Source organism: Chiloscyllium plagiosum, chromosome 30 (genome assembly GCF_004010195.1).
Source record: "Chiloscyllium plagiosum isolate BGI_BamShark_2017 chromosome 30, ASM401019v2, whole genome shotgun sequence".
Lineage (NCBI taxonomy): Eukaryota > Metazoa > Chordata > Chondrichthyes > Orectolobiformes > Hemiscylliidae > Chiloscyllium > Chiloscyllium plagiosum.
Window position 1 is genome coordinate 45660563 of NC_057739.1, and position 22020 is coordinate 45682582.

General features: G+C 42.9%; 1 protein-coding gene across 1 annotated transcript in view; it reads left to right on the forward strand.

Moving 5' to 3' along the window:
- Positions 1 to 1309: 1309 nt before the first annotated feature.
- Positions 1310 to 22020, forward strand: part of adamts13 (ADAM metallopeptidase with thrombospondin type 1 motif, 13) — a 68745-nt gene continuing 48034 nt past the window's right edge. Inside the window, exons 1-12 of the mRNA XM_043719720.1 lie at positions 1310 to 1471; positions 1699 to 1756; positions 5485 to 5759; positions 10033 to 10174; positions 11146 to 11285; positions 11715 to 11798; positions 14333 to 14457; positions 17306 to 17452; positions 18310 to 18444; positions 19061 to 19211; positions 20189 to 20293; positions 21166 to 21314. Coding sequence (XP_043575655.1) covers positions 1352 to 1471; positions 1699 to 1756; positions 5485 to 5759; positions 10033 to 10174; positions 11146 to 11285; positions 11715 to 11798; positions 14333 to 14457; positions 17306 to 17452; positions 18310 to 18444; positions 19061 to 19211; positions 20189 to 20293; positions 21166 to 21314 — 1631 coding nt within the window. The 5' untranslated portion in view covers positions 1310 to 1351. The remainder of the gene's footprint in view (positions 1472 to 1698; positions 1757 to 5484; positions 5760 to 10032; positions 10175 to 11145; positions 11286 to 11714; positions 11799 to 14332; positions 14458 to 17305; positions 17453 to 18309; positions 18445 to 19060; positions 19212 to 20188; positions 20294 to 21165; positions 21315 to 22020) is intronic.

Sequence of the window (22020 nt, forward strand, 5' to 3'; positions counted from 1 at the left end):
TTGCCTTAACAACATTCAACGAGGCAGCCTCAGCTGCTTCACCGGGCAGGAACTCCCACAGGTTTATAACCCTTTGGGTGAAGAGGTTCCTTCTCCACTCAGCCTTAAGTCTGCTCCCCCTTATTTTGAGGCTATGCCTTCTAGATCCAGTTTCACCTTTCAGTGGAAAGAACCTCCCTGCTTCTATCTTATCTATTCCCTTCATAATTTTATATATTTCTATAACATCCACACTCATTCTTCTAAATTCCAATGTATAGCCCCAGTTTACTCAGTCTCTGCTCATAAACCAACCCTCTCAACTCTGGAATCAACCTAGTGACCCTCCTCTGCACCCCTCCAGTGCCAGGACATCTTTTCTCTAAAACTGTACACAGTACTCCAGGTGTGGCCTCACCAACACCCTATACAGCTGCAACATGACCTCCCTATTTTTAAACTCCATTCCTCTAGCAATGAAGGACAATATTCCATTTGCTTTCTTAATTACCTGTTGTACCTGCAAACCAACTTTTTGTGATTCATGCACAGGGACACCCAGGTCCCTCTGCACAGCGGCATGCTGCACCACTTAAGTAATAGTCAATTTTGCTGTTACTTATACCAAAATGGATGACCTCACATTTACCAACATTGTGCTCCATCTGCAAGACCCTTGCCTGCTCACTTAACCGATCTATATCCCTCTGCAGACTTTCACTGTCTTCTGCGCACTTTGCTCTACCACTCATCTTAGTGTCATCTCTGAACATTGACACCACACATGGTCCCCAACTCTTAAATATCTCTGTAAATTGTAAACAATTGCAGTCCCAACACTGATCTCTGAGACACACCACTGATTACCAATTTGTCCCTACTCTTTGCTAACGTCTATCCATGCTAATAAACATTATAAAAGGTTTCTTTGATTTAAAGCAATATCTTTTCCCAGTTTTAGTCCACAATTCAAAAGAAAATGTGGTCTTTACACTCCTTGAAAGAGCTAAGCTATTCAATTTTCTTCCTCTTTTTTCACTCTCCTTAGTCCTGCAAAACATTCCTCCCTCAATTATTTACTCAATTGTAATGGTTATATTGCAGGTTTGAATATTTTATATATTATCATATTTTCTCCCAATTCTGTGGTTATCTTCTTTGTGTATATTTGTGTGTGTGTGAGAGAGATAGTGAAAATCCAGCCATGTCCAGCAGAACTGACTGCTGCTTATGCGAATCATTATTTGTGGAGTTGTGTCATGGCCAATGGACAACGTGCCAGAAATGTGGTTATGCAATCAAAACTGCTGCAGGGTTGAGGCTTGGTGAGTGACATTCCAAGCAGAGCAACGAAGCCCTTGCTTTTCTGACAATGTCATTCTCCTGCCATGCCTCATCCAGACTGCCTGAGGACAACACAATGACGAGTCTCTCACTGTGCCTTGTGTTTCTGAGTCTCCAGTTCTGGTCTGTTGGATTTACCCTGAAGCAGGTAAATGTGTTGTTACACTAACAAAATGCAACCTCCACCTATTAATATTGTTTGACCGATTTGGTGTTACTGACAATGGTGGCGTTGGGGGTGCTGTTGGTGGGGAGGGATCATATTAATTTTTGTTTGTCGAATACTCTTCATATTTTAGTTGAAGATTATGATGTTGTTTAATGTGAACTCTGTATTTGTTTCTTATCTAACTATGCTCATCCATTCTCCCTTAGAATGTTCCAGAATTTGTTGATGATGAGACTTATTTGGGTGATCTCTCAAGGATTGGAGGTATGATTCTCCTCACTCACTCTTTCTTCATCCCCTTAGCGGACCCCTTCGTGTTTACATGTTAAACTGGTTAATATTACACTAAAGCAGGATTGCTTCATTGCTGTAAATGAGGAGCTCTGCTCGTTTATTAAAGGGACAGGCCTGTTCAGTAAAGCAAAAAAGTTGAGGTAATGAAGGAGAGAAAGCCTCAGCACTCTTCCTGCAGGATTTTAAAGAGTGAATATTTGACTATAAAGGAAGCACTGCTGACTGAATATCCTTGGGAGACCAGGGGTGGGGGTGGGGAAACTGGGCAGGATGGGTGTCTGCTTGTTTTCTTTTCCCTGCTGCCTCATCTGGACTCTGATACCAATTGTATCCTTTGGTTGTAATAGGTTGTGCTGTACTGTTCTATGTTCTATAGATCTTGGAATTGGGATGGTATACAGTAGGAGTGTATGGAAAGGGTTTGGCATTGGGGTGGTGGAGAGTGAGAGTTTATCTAAAGGGGTTTGAAAATAAATACTTTATTGCAGAGTGTGTATGTCTGGGTTTGGGGTGGGTTAGGATCCAACTAATGGTAATACTGGACAAGTCCGACCCCAAAGTCAAACCTGGCTTGATAGATCATAAGTGTAACTTTACCAAACTGTTCACTGTGGTGGTCAGTTACTGAACATACAAGATACTGCTAATATATTTTGATAAAAGTACAACAAAGTTTATTATGCAAGATAGAGAAATAATGCAATCTATTTTGCACTACACAAGAACTAGTTGGAAAGGTCTTATTGCAAATGTCAGAAATGACAATTGAATTCTTTCACCCTCAACAATAACCTTGAAGATACTCTATTTAAACCTGAGTGAAGGATCACCCTGTAACTTTGAATTTCCTTGTTCATTTGTCTTGACTGTAATCAGTTTATTTTCTGCCCATTTCTGCATTTGCTCAATGCTATTTCTCTTGTATCTTCATGAGACCCTTGAACAAACTGCCTACAGTTGTAAAAAAAACTTTCATTTTTTAGACTGTGGACTGAAAAACAGGAAAAGAATATAGAACATGATATTACAGTTTTAAAATAATTTTCTGGATCCCGTTGTGAGTTGTATCTATAACATTGCCTTATACAAGCAGTGAGGAGGATGCTAGACACCTTGTCTCTGTATGAGTGTGTGAATGTGTGTAAGAGGGAGAGGAAGAGAGAGAGAGAGAGAGAGAATGCATGAGTAAGTGTATATGTGTATGTATATAAGGAGCTACCTGATGAAGGAGCAGAGCTCCAAAAGCTAGTGCTTCCAAATAAACCTGTTCGACTATAACCTGGTGTTGTGTGATTTTTAACATATTTAAAGAGAGAGTGAGTGTGTGTGTCTGTGTGCGTGTGTGTCTGTGTGTGTGCATATCTGTGCGTGTTTGTATTTATGTATTCAGGACAGTTTTATGCAGAGACTGCCTTTGGTTTTTCGGTTGTGTGGATTCAAGAGACTTCAGCATAGTAACAATCATTTGATTAGTTCCTCAGCAAGTGGCTCCAGCCTTGTATTGGACAAGAGAGGGAGAAACATCCATCCTGTGAAGGAGAAAGCATCTCAATTGCGCTCTCCCACTCCTGTGTGGAGAAGTAACAGAAAATCTCCGAGCAGTTATTCTCATTCATCATTTCCCCTTGTTGCAAATCTTCGAGGAGAAAGTGAGGTCTGCAGATGCTGGAGATCAAAGTTGAAACTTTATTGCTGGAACAGCACAGCAGGTCAGGCAGCATCCAGGGAACAGGAGATTCGACGTTTCGGGCACAGGCCCTGAAGAATTCCTGAAGAAGGGCCTGTGCCCGAAACGTCGAATCTCCTGTTCCCTGGATGCTGCCTGACCTGCTGTGCTGTTCCAGCAATAAAGTTTCAACCTTGTTGCAAATCCCCTTGTTGGAAAGAAAAGGGGAAGAAACACTATCAGAGACACTGATTCTCAAACATTGAATGAAACACAGAATTGATATATCCACAGCTTCACATCATTAGCAAAGAACTGGAAGAAGTAACAAAAAAGCTGAAAGAAAACAGGTCATCATCTTCTGTGATCTGGATCATCTGTGCTTCACTGACTTTCTTCTTTCTTTCCCAGGTGTTATCCTTGTATCTTGTTTTGTCTTGTTTTGTGCATCTGTTTGTGTGTGTGGGAATTTTAAAATAGGGTAGAGTTTACGTTGCAGAGTTATAAATTAACAATTCATCTTTTTTTCTTGCCATTGGATAAAACAATTGCTTAAAATAAATATTTCTCTTCTTGTGAATGAGAAACCTGGTAGGGCAAACTCGGCAGCTAAGTAAATTGTGCAGTTCAGTGGTTTGATCAAATCTTCATATCTGACTTGACTCTGCAAATGGTGTGATTTGACAGTGGAATACCCCAGTGAGACATGGATGGCTCACTTATTTCTTAACACAGGCTCCTTAAACTCCTCTTCCACAGTATAGAAAAATACAGCGCAGTACAGGCCCTTTGGCCCTCGATGTTGCGCCGATCCAAGCCCACCTAACCTACACTAGCCCACTATCCTCCATATGCCTATCCAATGCCTATTTGAATGCCCATAAAGAGGGAGAGTCCACCACTGCTACTGGCAGGGTATTCCATGAACTACGACTCGCTGAGTAAAGAATCTACCCCTAACATCTGTCCTATACCTACCACCCCTTAATTTAAAGCTATGCCCCCTTGTAATAGCTGACTCCATACGTGGAAAAAGGTTCTCATGGTCAACCCTATCTAAACCCCTAATCATCTTGTACACCTCCATCAAGTCACCTCCAATGAAAACAGCCCCAAGTGCCTCAGCCTTTCCTCATACGATCTTCCTACCATACCAGGCAACATCCTGGTAAACCCTCTCTGCACCGGTTCCAGTGCCTCCACATCCTTCCTATAGTATGGCGACCAAAACTGCACACAATACTCCAGATGCGGCCGCACCAGCATCTTATACAACTGCAACATGACCTCAGGACTCCGGAACTCAATTCCTCTACCAATAAAAGCCAGTACGCCATATGCCTTCTTCATCGCACTATTTACCTGGGTGGCAACTTTCAGAGATCTGTGTACATGGACACTAAGATCCCTCTGCTCATCCACACTACCAAGTGTCTGACCATTAGTGCAGTACCCCGTCTTTTTGTGGTCTGTTTCTGGAGATTTTCTGTTACTGACATTAAACCACACAAGGCTTCTTTTAGCCTTGACTGTTTCAGAGGCTACTGAGCTGCATTGTTGCTGCCACAGGCCTTTTCTGTTCTGGTAGAAACCTACACACTCCTTAACCTTCTGGACGGTTCTGTCCAATTCAAAATGACTTGGTTCTGTCTCTGTTTCCCTGTCCCACAGAGCATCTTGTTGCCAGTCAACAGTCCAATTTTCTTTCTTTACTATCTGTATTTCTAAGCAGTGATGTATTCACCTCAAGGGTTTGAAAAGTCTTACTCATTAAAATGAAGGTAAACAAATTTCCAGGCCAGCCACTATCACTCACAGAAGTCAAAAATGAAATTCAAATTATGCCTGCCCCTTCTTAACACACATATATAGAAATGCAAACCGAACTTAAAGCTTTACATGATTCCATCCATTTAGAACGAAGTTTCCAAAGATCAATAGATCATGAGCCTTGATTATGGTAGCTTTTGGAATCTGATGCATAGTGAGAGCTGCTACACTATACAATCACATATCACATTTTGAATTACAGAGTCAGCTCCAGCAATTATCCAGTGTCAGTGCCGGGGTGTGATCCAGAGGCAATCCTGTGAGGAGGAGCTGTGTACTGTGAAGACCTTGGGGGAAATGTACCAGCTGCGATTCTCCACCAAGAATAGATTTGCTTCTGACTTTTCTCTGGTCCATCATGTCTTCAACTCCTCATACAGCACTATCAAACGATTACCAGACAATTGTGTTCAAAATGGGGAGTTAATGTGGCCCCCAGGGGTTCGGGCACTGACTACCTACTGCAGCCATCACCTGGTAAGCACATTACTAGTTACAGGATAAAACTGCTGTGTTCTTGTTTGTATGTCCAAGCATTATTAATATACAAAGGTCTAACCTCCAGTTAGTTTTCTGCTGTTGAGTAAACTGTAAAAGCTTAAGACATAGGAGCAGAAGAAGGCCATTCAGCCCATCATGTCTAATCCACCATTCAATTAGATCACAGTTGATCTGATAATCCTCAACTCTACTGCCTTTTCCCTATAACCCTTCAATTCCTGACTAATTAAAAATCTACATCAGCTTTGAGTGTGCGCAATGATCTAGTCTTGACAATCCCTTTGAGACAAAGAATTTCATAGATTTATAATCCTCTCTCAGAAGAAATTCCTCCTTATCTCTGTCTTAAAAGGGTGATCCTTACTCTGAGATTATGCCTCTTGTCCTAAACTCTTCCTACACCTACCCGTCATTCTCCACATGAATTTTCAATGTTTCCATAAAGTTGCCTCTCATTCTTCAAAACTCCAATGGTTACACACCCATGCTACACAGCCTGTCCCTATAAGAACATGCCTCCCTTTCCTGCATCAACCTAATCAACCTTGTCTGGACTGCCTCCAATGGCAGTATATTTTTCCAAAGATAAAGGGCCTAAAACTGTTCCCAGTATTCCACCTGCGATCTAACTAGTGTCTTACACAATTTTAGCAAAACCTCTCTACCTTTATACTCCATTCCGTTTGAAATAAATTTTCAGCAATCCATTCACCTTCCCAATTATGAACTGAACTCGGATGCTAGCTTTTTATGATTTCTGCACAAGGACTCCCAAATCCCTCTGTGCTGCAGCTTTCTGCAGTCTTTCTCCATTTAAATAATATTCAGCTCCTCTATTCCTCCTGTCGAAGTCAGTTATGGTCACTGTTTCCTCAGAGATCTTTTACTCTGAAAGAACTTATTAATCAAGGAACAAAGAACAAAGAAAATTTACAGACCAGGAACAGACCCTTCAGCCCTCCAAGCCTGAGCTGATCCAAATCTACTGTCTAAACCTATTGCCCAATTCCTAAGTATCTGTATCCCTCTGCTCCCCACCTACTCATGCATCTATCCAGACTCACCTTAAATGAATCTACCGTGCCTGCATCTATCACCTCTGCGGGCAATGCATTCCAGGCACCTACCACCCTCTGCGTAAAGTACTTGCCGTGTGTATCTCCCTTAAGTTTTTCACCTCTCATCTTTCTCCTCTCGTTATTGAATCCTTCACCCTGGGAAAAAGTTATCTCTAACTACCCTGTCTATACCCTTCATGATTTTGTAGACCTCAATCAGGTCTTTTCCATCCCCTTTTTTCTAATGAAAACAAACCTAACTTACTCAACCTCTCTTCATAGCTAGCACCTTCCATACCAGGCAATATCCTCGTAAACCTTCTCTGCACCCTCTCCAAAGCGTCCACATCCTTTTGGTAATGTGGCGACCAGAACTGTACACAGTATTCTAAATGCCTTGTACAATTTTAACATGACCTGCCAGCTCTTATACTCAATACCCTGTCCAATGAAGGAAGCATTTCATATACTTTCTTGACCACTCTATCCACCTTTGCAGCAACCTTCAGATCTCTCTGCTGATCAACTTTTCCCAAGGCTCTTCTGTTTACAGTATAATTTTTTCTAGAATTAGAATTCCCAAAATGCATCACCTCACATTTGCCTGGATTGAACTTCATCTGCCATTTCTCCACCCAACTCTCCAGTCAATCTGTATTCTCCTGTATTCTTTGACAGTCCCTTATGCTTTCTGCTACTCCACCAATCTTTGTGTGATCTGCAAACTTGCTGATCATACCAACAGTGTCCTCTTCCAGATCATTTATGTATATTACAAACAACAGTGGCCCCAATACTGACCCCTGTGGAACACCACTGGTCACCTTTCTCCATTTCGAGAAACTCCCTTCAACTACTACTCTCTGTCTCCTGTTGCTCAACCAGTTCTTTATCCACCTCGCTCGAACACCCTGTACACCATGTGACTTCACTTTCTCCATTAGTCTACCATGGGGAACCTTATCAAACGCCTTACTAAAGTCCATGTATATGACACCAACAGCCCTTCCTTCATCTATCAACTTGGTCACTTCCTCAAAGAACTCTATTAAGTTGGTAAGGCACAATCTCCCCCGCACAAAACCATGTTGCTTATCACTGATAAGCCCAGTTTTTTCCACATATAATAAATTTTATCCCTGAGTACATTAGCAGATACCAAACAGCCTGATCACTGGTTGGAGGCAGAACATATTGTTCTAGGAAACAGTTATGAATACTTGCTCATGGTCAACTCTGCAAATTTGATTTTCCCAATCTGCATGAAGATTAAAGTCACCTGTGATTGATGTACACTTTTGTTACATGCCCTCATCATCTTCTGATTTATTGTCTGTTCCACTGTATAGCTACTGTTAGGGGCCTGTAGACGACACATATCAACGTTTCCTTCCCCTTGTTATTTCTTACTTCCACCATATGGATTCTATCTTTCAATCCCAAAATGTTCTTGCTATTGCACTGATTCTAACCCAAATAGTGCTGCCCACCATCCTTTTTCTCTGTCCATCCTTTCAAAAAGTCACATATCCTTGAATATTCAGTTCACAGCTTTGATTTCCTTGTAACCATGTCTCTGGAATTGCTATAATGCCCATTAATTTGTATTTGTGTCTTTAATGCAATTATTTTATTTCAACATTTTATTCTTCCAGTGTTTTAAACCCCAGTGACACTGGGCTACCAGAGCAGTACTGAAAGAGTACTATACTGTCAGTGTATCAGTGCTGAGGGAGTGGCACACTGTTGGAGTCTCTTTCAGATGAGAGTTTAAACCAGATCTCTGTCTACCCCCTCGAGTGATGTAAAAGATTGCCTGTTGGTATTTTGAAGAACATAGAACTGTACAGCACAGGAAAGGCCCTTCGGCCCATAATGTTGTGCTGAACATGACACCAAATTAAACCAATCCCTTCTGCCTGCCAACGGTCCATGTCCCTCCATTCCTTTCATTTTTATGGGCTATCTAAAAGTCTCATAAACAGCCCTGCCTCCACCACTACTCCTGGCAACGTGTTCCAGACTCCTAATACTCGCTGCCCCTCACATTTCCTTCAAACTTTCCCCCTCTCACCTTAAATGCATGCCCCCTAGTTTTACACATTTCAACTCTGGGAAAAAGATTCTGACCATCAACCCTATCTATGCAGCTCATGATTCTATAAACATCGATCAAGTCTCTCCTCAGCTTTCATTGCCTCAGAGAAAGCAACCTGAGTTTTTCTAGCCTCTCCTTATAGCTCATACCCTCTACTCCAAGTAGCATCCTGGTAAAACTCTTCTGCACTCTGTCCAAAGCTTCCACATCCTTCCTGTAATATGGCAATCGGAATTGAACATAATACTCTAAGTAAGGTCTAGCCAAAGTCTCATAAAGCAACAACATGACGTCCTGACTCTTGTACTCAATTCCCTGACCAATAAAGGCAAGCATGCCAAATGCTTTACCACCCTATCTACTTAAAAATGTGTTGCTGGAAAAGCACAGCAGGTCAGGCAGCATCAAAGGAGAAGGAGAATCGATGTTTCGGCATAAGCCCTTCTTCAGGAATGAGGAGGGTGTGCCAAGCAGGCTAAGATAAAAGGTAGTGAGGAGGGACTTGGGGGAGGGGCGTTGGGAATACGATAGGTGGAAGGAGGTTAAGGTGAGGGTGATAGGCCGGAGAGGGGGTGGGGGCGGAGAGGTCAGGAAGAAGATTGCAGGTCAAGAAGGCGGCGCTGAGTCTGAGGGTTGGGTCTCAGAAAAGGTCGGGGGAGGGGAAATGAGAAAGCTGGAGAAATCTGTATTCATTCCTTGTGGCTGGAGGGTTGCTAGGCGGAAGATGAGGCGCTCTTCCTCCAGGCATCATGTTGCCATGGTCTACTTGCGTGGCCACTTTGAGGGAGCTATGGATTTGAACCCCAAGATTCCTGTGTCCATCAAAACTGTTCAGGGTCCTGCCATTGCTTTTCCTTAACATTTGATCTCCCAAAATGCAGCACCTCTTACTTACCCGGATTAAAGTCTGGAGGACAGTTCTTTCCAATGCTCTGGGCTGATGATTATCCCTCAATCAACACTATTCTATAAAAAGACATGGCATTTATGCAATAGTTATCAAACCATGCATGATAATCTCTTTAAAAACTGAATCAATGTAATTTAATTTCAAAGCTGACATTCCATGAATTTCACCCTTCCAACCCTGTAGCATGCTCTGGTATTTACAAAGGACAAGAAGATATCCATTCACGCGAAGAATCTGAAACTGGCTGGAGAAAGGGACGATATTGCATCATTCGTTACGTTCCATTATCTACACTCAAATCCCACCAGAACTGCTGCTGATGACAGTAAGATGATGAAACATTAAACTACTGGACAGAATTATTGCAAAACTACCAGCTTCATTCAATTGGTGCCTCTCCATCATCTCTCAATGAGAAAGTTATAGGTTGGTGTTCCACATCAAAGATTTGAGCATATAATCTAGGCTCACTGTGTAATGCTGAAGGAGTGCCGCACGATCAAAAGGTTAGTGCTGAGGGAGTGCCGCACTGTCAGAGGGTCAGTGCTGAGGGAGTGCCGCACGATCAAAAGGTTAGTGCTGAGGGAGTGTTGCACTGTTGGGGGGATGGTCAGTGCTGAGGGAGTGCCGCACTGTTAGAGGGTCAGTGCTGAGGGAGTGCCGCACTGTCAGAGGGTCAGTGCTGAGGGAGTGTTGCACTGTCAGAGGGTCAGTGCTGAGGGAGTGGGCTCTGTCGGAGGGTCAGTGCTGAGGGAGTGTCCCGCACTATCGGAGGGTCAGTGCCGAGGGAGTGTTGCACTGTCGGAGGGTCAGTGCTGAGGGAGTGCCACACTGTCAGAGGGTCAGTGCTGAGGGAGTGTCCCGCACTGTCGGAGGGTCAGTGCTGAGGGAGTGCCACACTGTCAGAGGATCAGTGCTGAGGGAGTGCCGCACTGTCAGAGGGTCAGTGCTGAGGGAGTGTCCCGCACTGTCGGAGGTTCAGTATTTAAGGAGCAGCTATATCATCAGAGAGAGAATAGAAGGAAGTGCAGCATTTTAAGTGTTGTCACGTTGCTGATTATGTTAACAGTGTCCTGGGCTATTCTCTTAATCGGTGCTTAAAATCCCATGAAACTATTTTGAAGAAGTGCAGGAAGTTCCCCCAGAGTCATGGAGGAGCATCACACACAGACAGACAAACATGCATTTACACAGACAAGCACATGCACTTAACATGTGCACACACAGAAATGTGCATACGTGTACGCATACACACACTCCAGTTGCTGAGTCCCCTGTTCTGCTTCGATGTTGCAGGTCGATCCAGGCCCTCTCTGATAACAAGACGCTCCATAAGGGAGACAAAACATCTGGAACTGTTGGTTGTCGTGATGCATGATGTATACAGCTTTCACAAACAGGACACAGAGAGATATATTCTCACCAACCTGAACATTGTGAGTATCTTTATGGCCCCTCAATATAGGCCGACAGCCCAGGGCTAGGGTGGGGGAGCAGGAAATGGTGGACTTGCACCTCACACACCAAAGCAACTCTTCTGTCTTGCACCTACGATAAATAGACCTGGGTCTCTCGAAATCCAACAGTTTGTGGAGGTTTGTCCCTTTCTGCTTGACCCTCTAACTCTGTAGTTTTTACTTTGGGGACTGAATGCCATGCAGCTGTCCAGCTGAGTGGGCAGTGCCCTTGGACATCCTGCTTCTGAGGTTTGGGGGGGGGGGGGGCTTCTCACAGTGGAGACACTGCCCACCTGGAGGTGTGTACAAGCTGGGAAACAGCTCCATTTTCTCTCCCTGATCGGCCTTGTCCTCCTCCTGATGGCTTTCACTCCTCACTGGTCTTTTGTGTGCTTCTGCTTTGCACAGGCTGCTGAGCTCCTGCGAGACGCTTCCCTGGGTGCCCAACTACGTGTCCACCTCACAAAGATGGTCATCCTGACTCAACCTAAGGTATGAGCCCTGTTCCACCCAGCTTCCAATCAGCTCAGCCAGCAACTGCCTGCATTTATGTGATACCTCTAACATAGTAACAGTGTCCCAAGTCACTTCACAAGAGAAATTATCAACTAACATTATATATCAAGACCGATACAAGAACAGCTGCCCAAAATCCTTGGTTAAATTTATAAGGGATTTCTTAAAAGAATAAAAAAGAGCAGGGGAGGTTTAGGCAGGGAATTCCAAAGATTGGGATCCAGGCAGCTGAAAGAATGGTTGCCAGTGATGCAGCAATTAACTGGGGATGCTGAAGGGACCAGAATTGGAGGAACACAGATATCTCAGAGGATTGTGAGACTGGAAGAGATTACAGAGATTGGGAGTGCTTAGATCACGGATGGATTTTAAACATGGATGAGATCAGGGAAGCTCCTTTCCCTGCATTTCTCTGATGATAGTTTGGTCAAAGGTAGTGTGCAATGTTTGAAGAGGCAAGAAATCCTTTGAACTTCAGGTAACATAACTGCCCCTACGTGGGTACGATGGTATGGTGCTTATAGGAATGGATCAGTTTCCCAGAGGTCTGAGGGAAATCTGTTCAAATCATCAGAGCAAGTGTAGACCATTCAGCCCTTTCAGCTTGCTCCTCTCTCCATGATGATGATATGCACAAGTGCCCTAACATCCATCCCCACACTCTCCCCATATTCCTTGCTGATATTAGTCTCCAGAAATTTATTGGTCTCTGTCTTAAACCTGCTCAATGACTGAGCTTCAAAGAGAATTTCAAAGATTCGTACCCTCTATATGAGGAAATTCCTCCTCATCTCAGATTCAAATGGCCTGTTCCTTATCCTGAGATTATGTCCCTTGATTTTGGACTCCTGCTAGCAGAAAGACCTTATATAGATCCAGCCTGTAAGAATGTTCCCAATTCAATAAGGTCATCGTTTACAACTCTAGAGAATACAGGCCCTGTTTCCTCAATCTCTCCTCCATAAGACAATCACACCATCCCAGGGATTATCCTGGTGGACCATTGTTGCACTCACTCTCTGGTAAGTATATCCTTCCTTAGAAAGGAAACCAAAACTGTACACTGTACTCCAGATAAGTTCTCAACAAAGTCTACACAATGACCACAGGTCATTCCAATTTAATTTAATTCTGTTATTATAATGGTGGGATCACTAAACGTGATGGAGAAAAGATCAACACTTCACCTTTGCTGTCTCAGACTTATCCTTAGAATCTCTTGGTAGGACAAGGCCACCAACTCAGACATATCCTAAGTCAATGAGCATATATGTATTGCTAGGGCATACATTGGCTTTGATGAGGAGATTCCGGTGTTGGACTGGGGTGGACAACAAGTTTATTTAAAATCTCAAGCCTTTGGTGCGCTGCTCCTTCGTCAAGTGAAATCTGACGTCTGACACTTCACCTGACGAAGGACTACTTGCATGCCAAGCAGTATAAGCATCAAATGATAGACAGAGCTAAGTGATCCCACAATCAAAGGATCCAATCTAAGCTCTACAGACCAGGCATATCCAGTTGTGAATGGACAATTAAATAACTCACTGGAGGAGAAGGCTCCACAAATATTCCCATCCTCAATGATGGAAGAGCCCAGCACATCTGTGCAAAAATAAGGCTAAAGCTTTCGCAACAATCTTCAGCCAGAAATGCCAAATGGATGATCCACCTCAGCCTCCTGCAGTGGTCCCAGCATCACTACTCTTTAGCCAATTTGATTCACTCCACATGAACAGTTGGAGACACTGGATACTGCAAAGGTTGTGGGCTTTGACAACATTCTGGGAATTGTACTGAAGAATTGTGCTCCAAACCTTATTGCACTCCTATGCCAAGCTGTTCCAGTACAGGATGTAGGTTTGGTCGCTGAGCTGGAAGGTTCATTTTCATTCCAGCTCAGCAAACAAACCTACATCCACAATCTCAACCTGAGCTACAACTTAAAACTCACTGTTCCAGTACAGTTACAACACTGGCATCTACTTGACAATGTGGAAAATTGCCCAAGTATGTCCTGTACACAAAAAGCAGGACAAATACTACCCCATCAGTGTACTCTCCATCATCAGTAAAGTGATGGAAAGTGTCATCAACAGTGCTATCAAGCAGCACCCACTCAGCAATATCCTGCTCAGTGACAGCCAGTTTGAATTTCTGCCAGGGCCATTCAGCTCCTGACGTCATTACAGCCTTGGTTCAAACATGGACAAAAGAGCTGAATTCCAGAGGGGAGGGGAGAGTGACAGCCCTTCATGTCAAGGCTGCATTCGATTGAATGTGGCATCAAGGAGCCACTAACATCCACATCCATCAGTGAATTTTTAAAATGGAACTCAGGACAAACCTCACCATGAAATCTCTCTCTCTCTATCCATAACATTCCCTGTTGTTCAGAGTAAAAGGTTAAATTAGAGAGTGGCATAGAGAGTCTTGATACACATGTGGGATATTCTAACAAGAAAAGCCTAAAAAGCCTACTCATAGCCAACAGTGTCTCCTCTTCACAGCTGGGACTGGAGATTACTAGAAATCTCACCTCATCGCTTATTGACCTGTGTAGATGGAGCCGTAAAATTAACCCAGAGAACGACTCCGAACCAATCCACGCTGACCTGGTCCTCTACGTTACCAGGTACTGAACAATTCACAGTGTTCGTGTTTTGATTACTGCTTTATCTAACATTTTAGGAGTGTGACCTTAAGTTACTACATCCTGTTTTCATAATAGTTTGAGGTGGTTTTATTTTGTATAGGTATTGGAGTCATTTTTAACTTGTCAAAATCAGCATTAACTCCAAGGTAACAGCATCTGAATCAGTGTCAGTAAACACATTGCCCAGTGTCCAGGCTAATCCCAGGGAAGAGTATGCTGATAACTGCACCATTCTATTCCACAAAATGCCAAAGGTCCCAGTTGGATAATGACTGGGTCATGATCAGTTTGCCTGACTGACTGCTATTTAGGACAAAAAGCAATTCACCACAAGGACCACCACAGCATTAACAGAAAACAATTAATGATAACATTGTTGTAACATATAAACTTTAACAAAAAGCAGAGAAAAAAAAGGATTTCGAATCTACTGCTATGTGATTTAATTAAATGCCTTCAGAACCTCCAAATGCAGGCAAGTTCATTCATGATTAGGACAAAGAAAAGTCAAATGATTTTACATAGGTACTCTGGATGGGAAAATAATATAGACAATTTTAAAGATCAAGCATCTAGATTTCAAAGGTGGGTTCATTTGTGTCACAAGGCCGTATTGAGTTTTGACTTAATGATACAAGTGATGATCATTCTTCAGTTTGGTACGTGATCGGATGGACCTAGGTCTTTTCTTGTTTGATTTCTTTCTTTTGAGCTTTCTTGGTAGAGAGAGAGAAAGAGAACAAGAGAAAGGGAATAAACATGGAGAGTGCTGGAGATACTCAGCAGGTCTGGTAGCATCTTGAAGAGAGAAACAGGGTTAATATTTCAAATCCAGTATGTCTCTTCTTTAGAATGAGAGGAAGAAGGGATGTTTTCTATTTGGACCTTTGGAATATTTCTCTTTGTTGCCCTGGCACTTACAGCTTTTAAGACTGCAGTTCAACTAATCGGAAGGTGGTTATTAAGCAGAATTTTCTTCACTTTCAAGGGCCACTCAGTCTCGAATCTTCCCCTTCACGGTTTCAAAAAGCCACATTGTATTGGACAGCTCATAATACTCAGAACTTGGTTTTCAGATTGTAAAACTCTCCCAGAACTTCAGTAATAGTGCAGTCAGACATACATTTCAGTTTATAGTCCCCAACAAAGTAAAAGGTGATCACTTGCATGCCTTAAAGAAATGGAAGACATTTTAAATGCATGTCATCATCAGCTGAACATAGCACTGAGACAAAACAAGAAAATTATATTTATTCCACTCAACTCATTCCTTATGTAGGATTTAAACAATTTCTTGTGACTTGCTTCCCAAATAAAGTAATTGAATTATACAGCACGGTAACAGACCCTTTGGTCCAACTGGTTTGCGCTGACCAGATATGCTAATTTGACCTAGTCCCATTTGCTAGCATTTGGCCCATATTCCTCTAAACCCTTCTTATTCATAGACCTATTGATGCGTTTTAAATGCTGTAATTGTATCAGCCTCCACCACTTCCTCTGGCAGTTCATTCCATACACGCACCACTCTCTGTGTGAAAAAGTTAGCCCTCAGGTCCTTTTCAAATTTTTCCACACTCAGTATGCTGTCTAGCTTTGGATTCAACCACCTTAGGAAAAAGATCTTGACTATTCACCCTATGAATATGGTAATGTTCCTCCTGTTTTTATAAATCACTGTAAGGTCACCCCTCAGTCTCTGGTGCTCCAGGGAAAACAGCCTCAGCTTAATCAGCTTCTCCCTATAAGTCAAACTCTTCAGACCCAGTAGCATCTTTTCTGCACCTTCTCAAGTTTAACAACATCTTTCCTGTATGAGGGTGACCAAAATTGTACACAGTTTTCTAAATTGGCCTCACTAATGTCCTGTCCAGCCTCAGCATGTCATTCTAACTCTTATACTCAATATTCTGACCAGTGAAGGTAAGTGTACCAAACGCCTTCTTCAACAGCCTGTTTATCAACGACTCCACTTTCAAGGAACTATGCACCTACACCCCTAGGTCTCTTTGATCAGCAAGACTTCCTAGAGCCCAACCATTAAATGTATAAATCCTATTTCATACAATCACAATATTGACCATGCATCAGCTATTATTCTATCTTTTCAGGAAAGTGATTAACTTTTACATTGAGTGGTTAAATCAATAAATTACATCAGAATAATATTGCATTTTCAGTTTTAAATTTCTCTACAAAAGCCAGCAGATTAGGGTCAGTATTAGTATTTCTTTGAAATCATTATGGACATAGACTTCAAAATGTTGAAAAGCCGATAACAATCCCGAATAAATAATATACTTGTTTTGATATTGGTTTAATTTCTTAGAAAAGTGTCCCGCAGACTTCTCTACTCCCAATTCATCAACTCATAGTAAGACTATACATACCCCAAAGTCACTAACAGTGGGGTTGGATAACGTAACAGGAGGATTGAGGTATGGTTGGGTTGTGGGTTTGGTTGGAATTAGGATTGTGTTGTAATTTGGTTTAGATTTGGGGTAAAATTGGTTGGGTTTGGATTTGTTTTGTTGGCTTTGAGTGCAACTTGTGTTGACTGAAGGTTGGAACTGAGTTTGGATTGGGTTTGGTTCGGAGTTGTGATTAGCTTTCAGGTTGTAATTCAGTTTACAGTGGATTGGAGTTTGGGCTTGAAGGTGAGGTTTGGGGTTCGGATGGTTATTTTGACACATGCTGGAAATGTGTTGCTGGAAAAGCGCAGCAGGTCAGGCAGCATCCAGGGAACAGGAGAATCGACATTTCGGGCATAAGCCCTTCTTCAGGAATGACACATGCTCAAATTCATATTCGCTACGTCTTTTTTAAGGTTTGACCTGGAATCTGGCAGTGGGAACAAAATGGTTCGTGGTGTGACTCAGCTGGGTGGATTGTGCAGCCAGTCATGGAGCTGTGTGATAACTGAGGACACAGGGTTCAATCTTGGCATCACCATGGCTCACGAGATTGGTCACAGGTGAGCTCTGCAGGCACAAACTCAGCACACCAAGCCCGGTGGAGCAAATGACTATTTCAATTCAATGAGGCACAAGGGAATTTAAAGGTCACAGATTTTATGGGGAAAAGACCATGAGGTTAGAGTAGTGGGATACAGGGATGGAAAGATTAGGAGAGCAAATGGAACTTGAGAGATAGTAAGGCGAGTGGGATATAGACAAGAGAGAGAGAGAGAGACCATGCAAAATAGAGCATTAGGAGGGCATTAGAAACACCAGGTAGGAGAGAGTGAGGCATAGAGACACTGGGGATGAGAATGAGAGACAGACACATTAGGAGAGAGAGTATGAGAGAGACACACACTGGGAGAAAGAGTGAGAGATAGATAAATGTGTGGGGAGTGGTAAGAGTGTGGGAGATAGGGACACTGGAAGAGAGAGAGTGGGAAATAGAGACACTATGGAGAGAAATGACAATGTTAAGATAGAAACATGATAGGGTCAATGAGTTTATAAGTAGAGGCTGAAGCTATGGAGAAAGTCAGGTTCTTTGAAAAAGAGGATTCCATCTACAGTGAGAGCCTGTAGCTGGAGCGAGTACTTAATCAAGAGATCTCTGAGTTGCCATAGAGACTGTCACTCATGGAGTGCTATTGTGAGGAAAGTGGTGTGATAGTTTCAGGGTGATTATCCTGACTAGGTCACTGACCAAAACTCAGAGACTAGAAACTGGACTTTTCTTCTGTCTCAGGTGCTGTTTGACCTGTTGAGTCTTTGCAGAATTTTACAGATCTCAGTCATTTTATGTTTGGGATGAGGTCAGATAACAGCAGTCTCTACCTCAGTGATGCAAGGTTTCTTCATATATTTTTGGTAGTTTCGGCATCAGTCATGATGGGACTGGAAACAACTGCATTAACAAAACACACATCATGGCCGCAGAGGGTGGCTATAACAGCATTGACCTGACCTGGTCCGAGTGCAGCCGGGAGCAGTTTGTAAAGTTCCTCAGGTAAAGCTCTCCTCGCACCATAGCCCAGCTCTGCCTTTTCTTCACCACATGTTTTACCACTGCTAGTTAGTTCCGCAACATACCAAATATGTGTCAGTTACGTCTACAAACTTGGAAATATTACAATTAGCCCACATACCTAAGTCATCAATATAGATTGTTAAAAGCTGAAGCTCCAAATAACTCATCCTTGTGCTACCCATATTGGTCACATCCCACTGTCCTGAGATGAGATGTTAAGCTGGGGCCCCAAATACCCACTCAGGTGGATGTTAAAAAATGACATGGCATCATTTGAATAAATGCAGATGAGTTCATTCCCAGTCTCTCGATCAATATTTATTCCTCAACAAAAATAGTAAAGAAAAAATACTTAGCTGGTCATTCCTGTTTGTGGGAGCTTGCTGTGCATGCATTGGCCTCTGTGTTTCCCGAATTAGAACAGTGATGCACTTCAAAAATAGATCAAATTGGATGTCAAGCATATTGAGCCCTATGGCTCTGGAAATTGCTTTATAAATGCTAATTATTTGAGTGCTGCACCTTTAGCGCTATCAATTGTTAAATTGATTTCCAGTTAATATTAACACTTGTTTTCTTGTGTTTGTTCTGACAGCACCAGCCAAGCAACTTGTTTGAATGATCTACCAGCGTCAGAGTCTGATCTTTCTGGTCAGAAACCAGGCTTGTTCTATGGGGTAGATGACCAGTGCAAGATAGCCTTTGGAGCCAAGGCATCTGCCTGCACTTTCAGCAGACATGACATTGTAGGTGGCGGTCGGAACTGATCAATGCCTCACGCTCTGCTTTAGGCTAAATCTGAAATCCTGTGGAATTGAATCACAAAGCACAGAAGGAGTCATAGAGATGTACAGCATGGAAACAGACCCTTCAGTCATTGTGTCTGAGCTGGCTCTTTGGAAGACCTATCCAGTTACCTTAGTTACCAATGTAAAAGTTGCATTTTTAAGCCCAAGTTGTTGACAGAATTACTTTCCAAGGTTGTTTATCCATGTCCATTCTTGGTACTGTCCATAATTACATGGTTTGGTGGTTGCTGTCCATGGTGCTGAATCCAGCATTGTACAGCTACCTCAGATTATCTATTTCTAATGGTTAAAATGAGAAAAGTGCAATTGTGAAAATGACTCATTAGACTGTTCCCACCAACTTTGCTTCCAAAACTAGCATCAGATTTAAGAAAAACTAAAATTTGCAGCCCAATGTTGAGTAGATTTTTATCTGAGATCAACTGTTACTCCAGTGTATATGATAGTCCCACTAACCCAATTATTCATCATACACCTGTAAATGTCGGCTTTTCAAATATTTATTAAATCCCCTTTTTTTGAGTTTTCAGGTTATGCATTCCAGATCACAATAATCTATTGGGTAAAAAATAATCATTTCTCTCAGATAACAGGCAGAAGAAGAGAGAGAGGAGGGGATGGGGTTGCAGGGGACTATAGAAAGGCTTGCATCAATTTTCCAAATCTCAGTTTGAATCCTGTCCCCACCTGCAGCTCAGTCTCAGCCTACTTAGTGCATTGACACAATTCTGTCAAACACAGCCCTGTCTTGACTGCGTTTGAACTGTCCAGAGGCTATACTTAAAGCTTGTATCAGTCCTGCTGCTATTGAGGAGGGGTCTGTGAGAAATTCACATTGATCTACATGTTTTCTGTTTTTCAACTGTTATGATTCACACTGTCAGTAAATAATGGGTTCATCTGTTTCTGTGCAGGATGTGTGCAATGTTCTGTCGTGTCACACAGATACAGCAGACCTTAGCACGTGCACTCGTTTGTATATTCCCCTCCTGGATGGCACAGAGTGTGGCACCAACAAGGTACAAATCACCAACTAAGGCTTGTAAACATCAGGCTAGAATCCTGTCAACAGTCTTTGAAAGGGACCAGTGGATATTGTTCAGAAAATCAGGGGTTTGATGCCCGTTCTAGAATCATTACCCCCTAATCCAGGTTGACATTCCTAATGGAGCACTGTCAAAGGGTCAGTACTGAGGGAGAGCCGCACTGTCAGAGGATCGGTACTGAGAAAGAGCCGTGCTGTTGGAGGGTCAGTACTGAGGGAGTGTCGTACCGTCAGAGGGTCAGTACTGAGGGAGTGTCGTACCGTCAGAGGGTCAGTACTGAGGGAGTGCTGCAATGTCAGAGGGTCAGTACTGAGGGAGTGCTGCAATGTCAGAGGGTCGGTGCTGTGGGAGTGCTGCACTGTCAGAGGGCCAGTACTGAGGGAGAGCCATGCTTTGGAGGGTCAGTGCTGAGGAAGCACTGCATTGTTGGAGGGTCAGTTCTGAGGGAGTGGGCACTGTCAGAGGGTCAGTACTGAGGGAGTGCAGCCTTGTCAGAGGGTCAGTGATGAGGGAGTGCTGCCTTTTTGGATGTGCCGGTGTGAATGAGACATTTAATCAAGTCAGCATCTGTCTTCTCAGATGCACATAAATGACCTTGCGATTCTGAGCGAAGATGGGCAGTTGAGTTCTGTCAGGTTTTATAACCACTGTTAATCCATCGGTCAACATCAGTAAAGAAACAGATTATCCAGTTAACATCGCATTGATGTGTGTGGGATCTTACTGAGTGCAAATTGGCTGTGCATTTCCTCTGTAATCACAGTGACAGCACAAAGGCAGTTATTAACAACTTGAGTCATTATTTGAGTGGGAAATACTTACAGTTAATGTTATTTCCATCACAGTGGTGTTTGAAAAGGAGCTGCACATCACTTAGTGACCTGGAAATTGGGGTTGTTCATGGATCCTGGTCTAGTTGGAGTGCGTTCAGCAGCTGTACACGAAGCTGTGGTGGAGGGATTATTCTCCGACACAGACACTGTAACAATCCAAGGTAAATGGACTGTTCCTGAAAGCAAAACTAGGGCCAGGAGCTTTCCATTTGGCCCCTTTAACTCCATTTCCATCTTTCAATTAAACTGTACCTGCCATGTATCACCTTTGCTCTGTTTCCAATGATACTGAACAAAGTCTATCAATCTCAGTTTGAACTGCTCCAAAGATCCCCGTCTCTGGAATTCCCTCCTTTAACCTCTTCAACTCTACCTTTAATCCTCTAAGACATAGCTCATTGATCTCACCCAAACTCTTTCAACTGACACCATGTCTATGTTTGCTTTTTATGTTCCTGTAAAGAACTTTGGGATGTTTTAGTACATGAAAGATGCCAAATAAATGCATTTTGTTGATGGATTGGACACTCCCAGCCTGTGTGTCACTCATTCTAAGCTAGTCAGTCCCGGCCTGTGTGTAGCTCACTCTGAGCTGGTCAGTCCCGGCCTGTGTGTAGCTCACTCTGAGTTGGTCAGTCCTGGTCTGTGTGTAGCTCACTCTGAGCTGGTCAGTCCTGGTCTGTGTGTAGCTCACTCTGAGCTGGTCAGTCCCAGCCTGTATGTCGTTGTTTAGCTGAGTTAGTTGGAAAGCTGGTTTGCTGTGTTGTCTGATGCCAGCAGTGTGAGTTCAATTCCTGTACCGCCTGAGGTTACAACAAAAGGTTTTCTTTCTCAGCCTCTCCCCTCGTCTGAGACTTGGTGACTGTC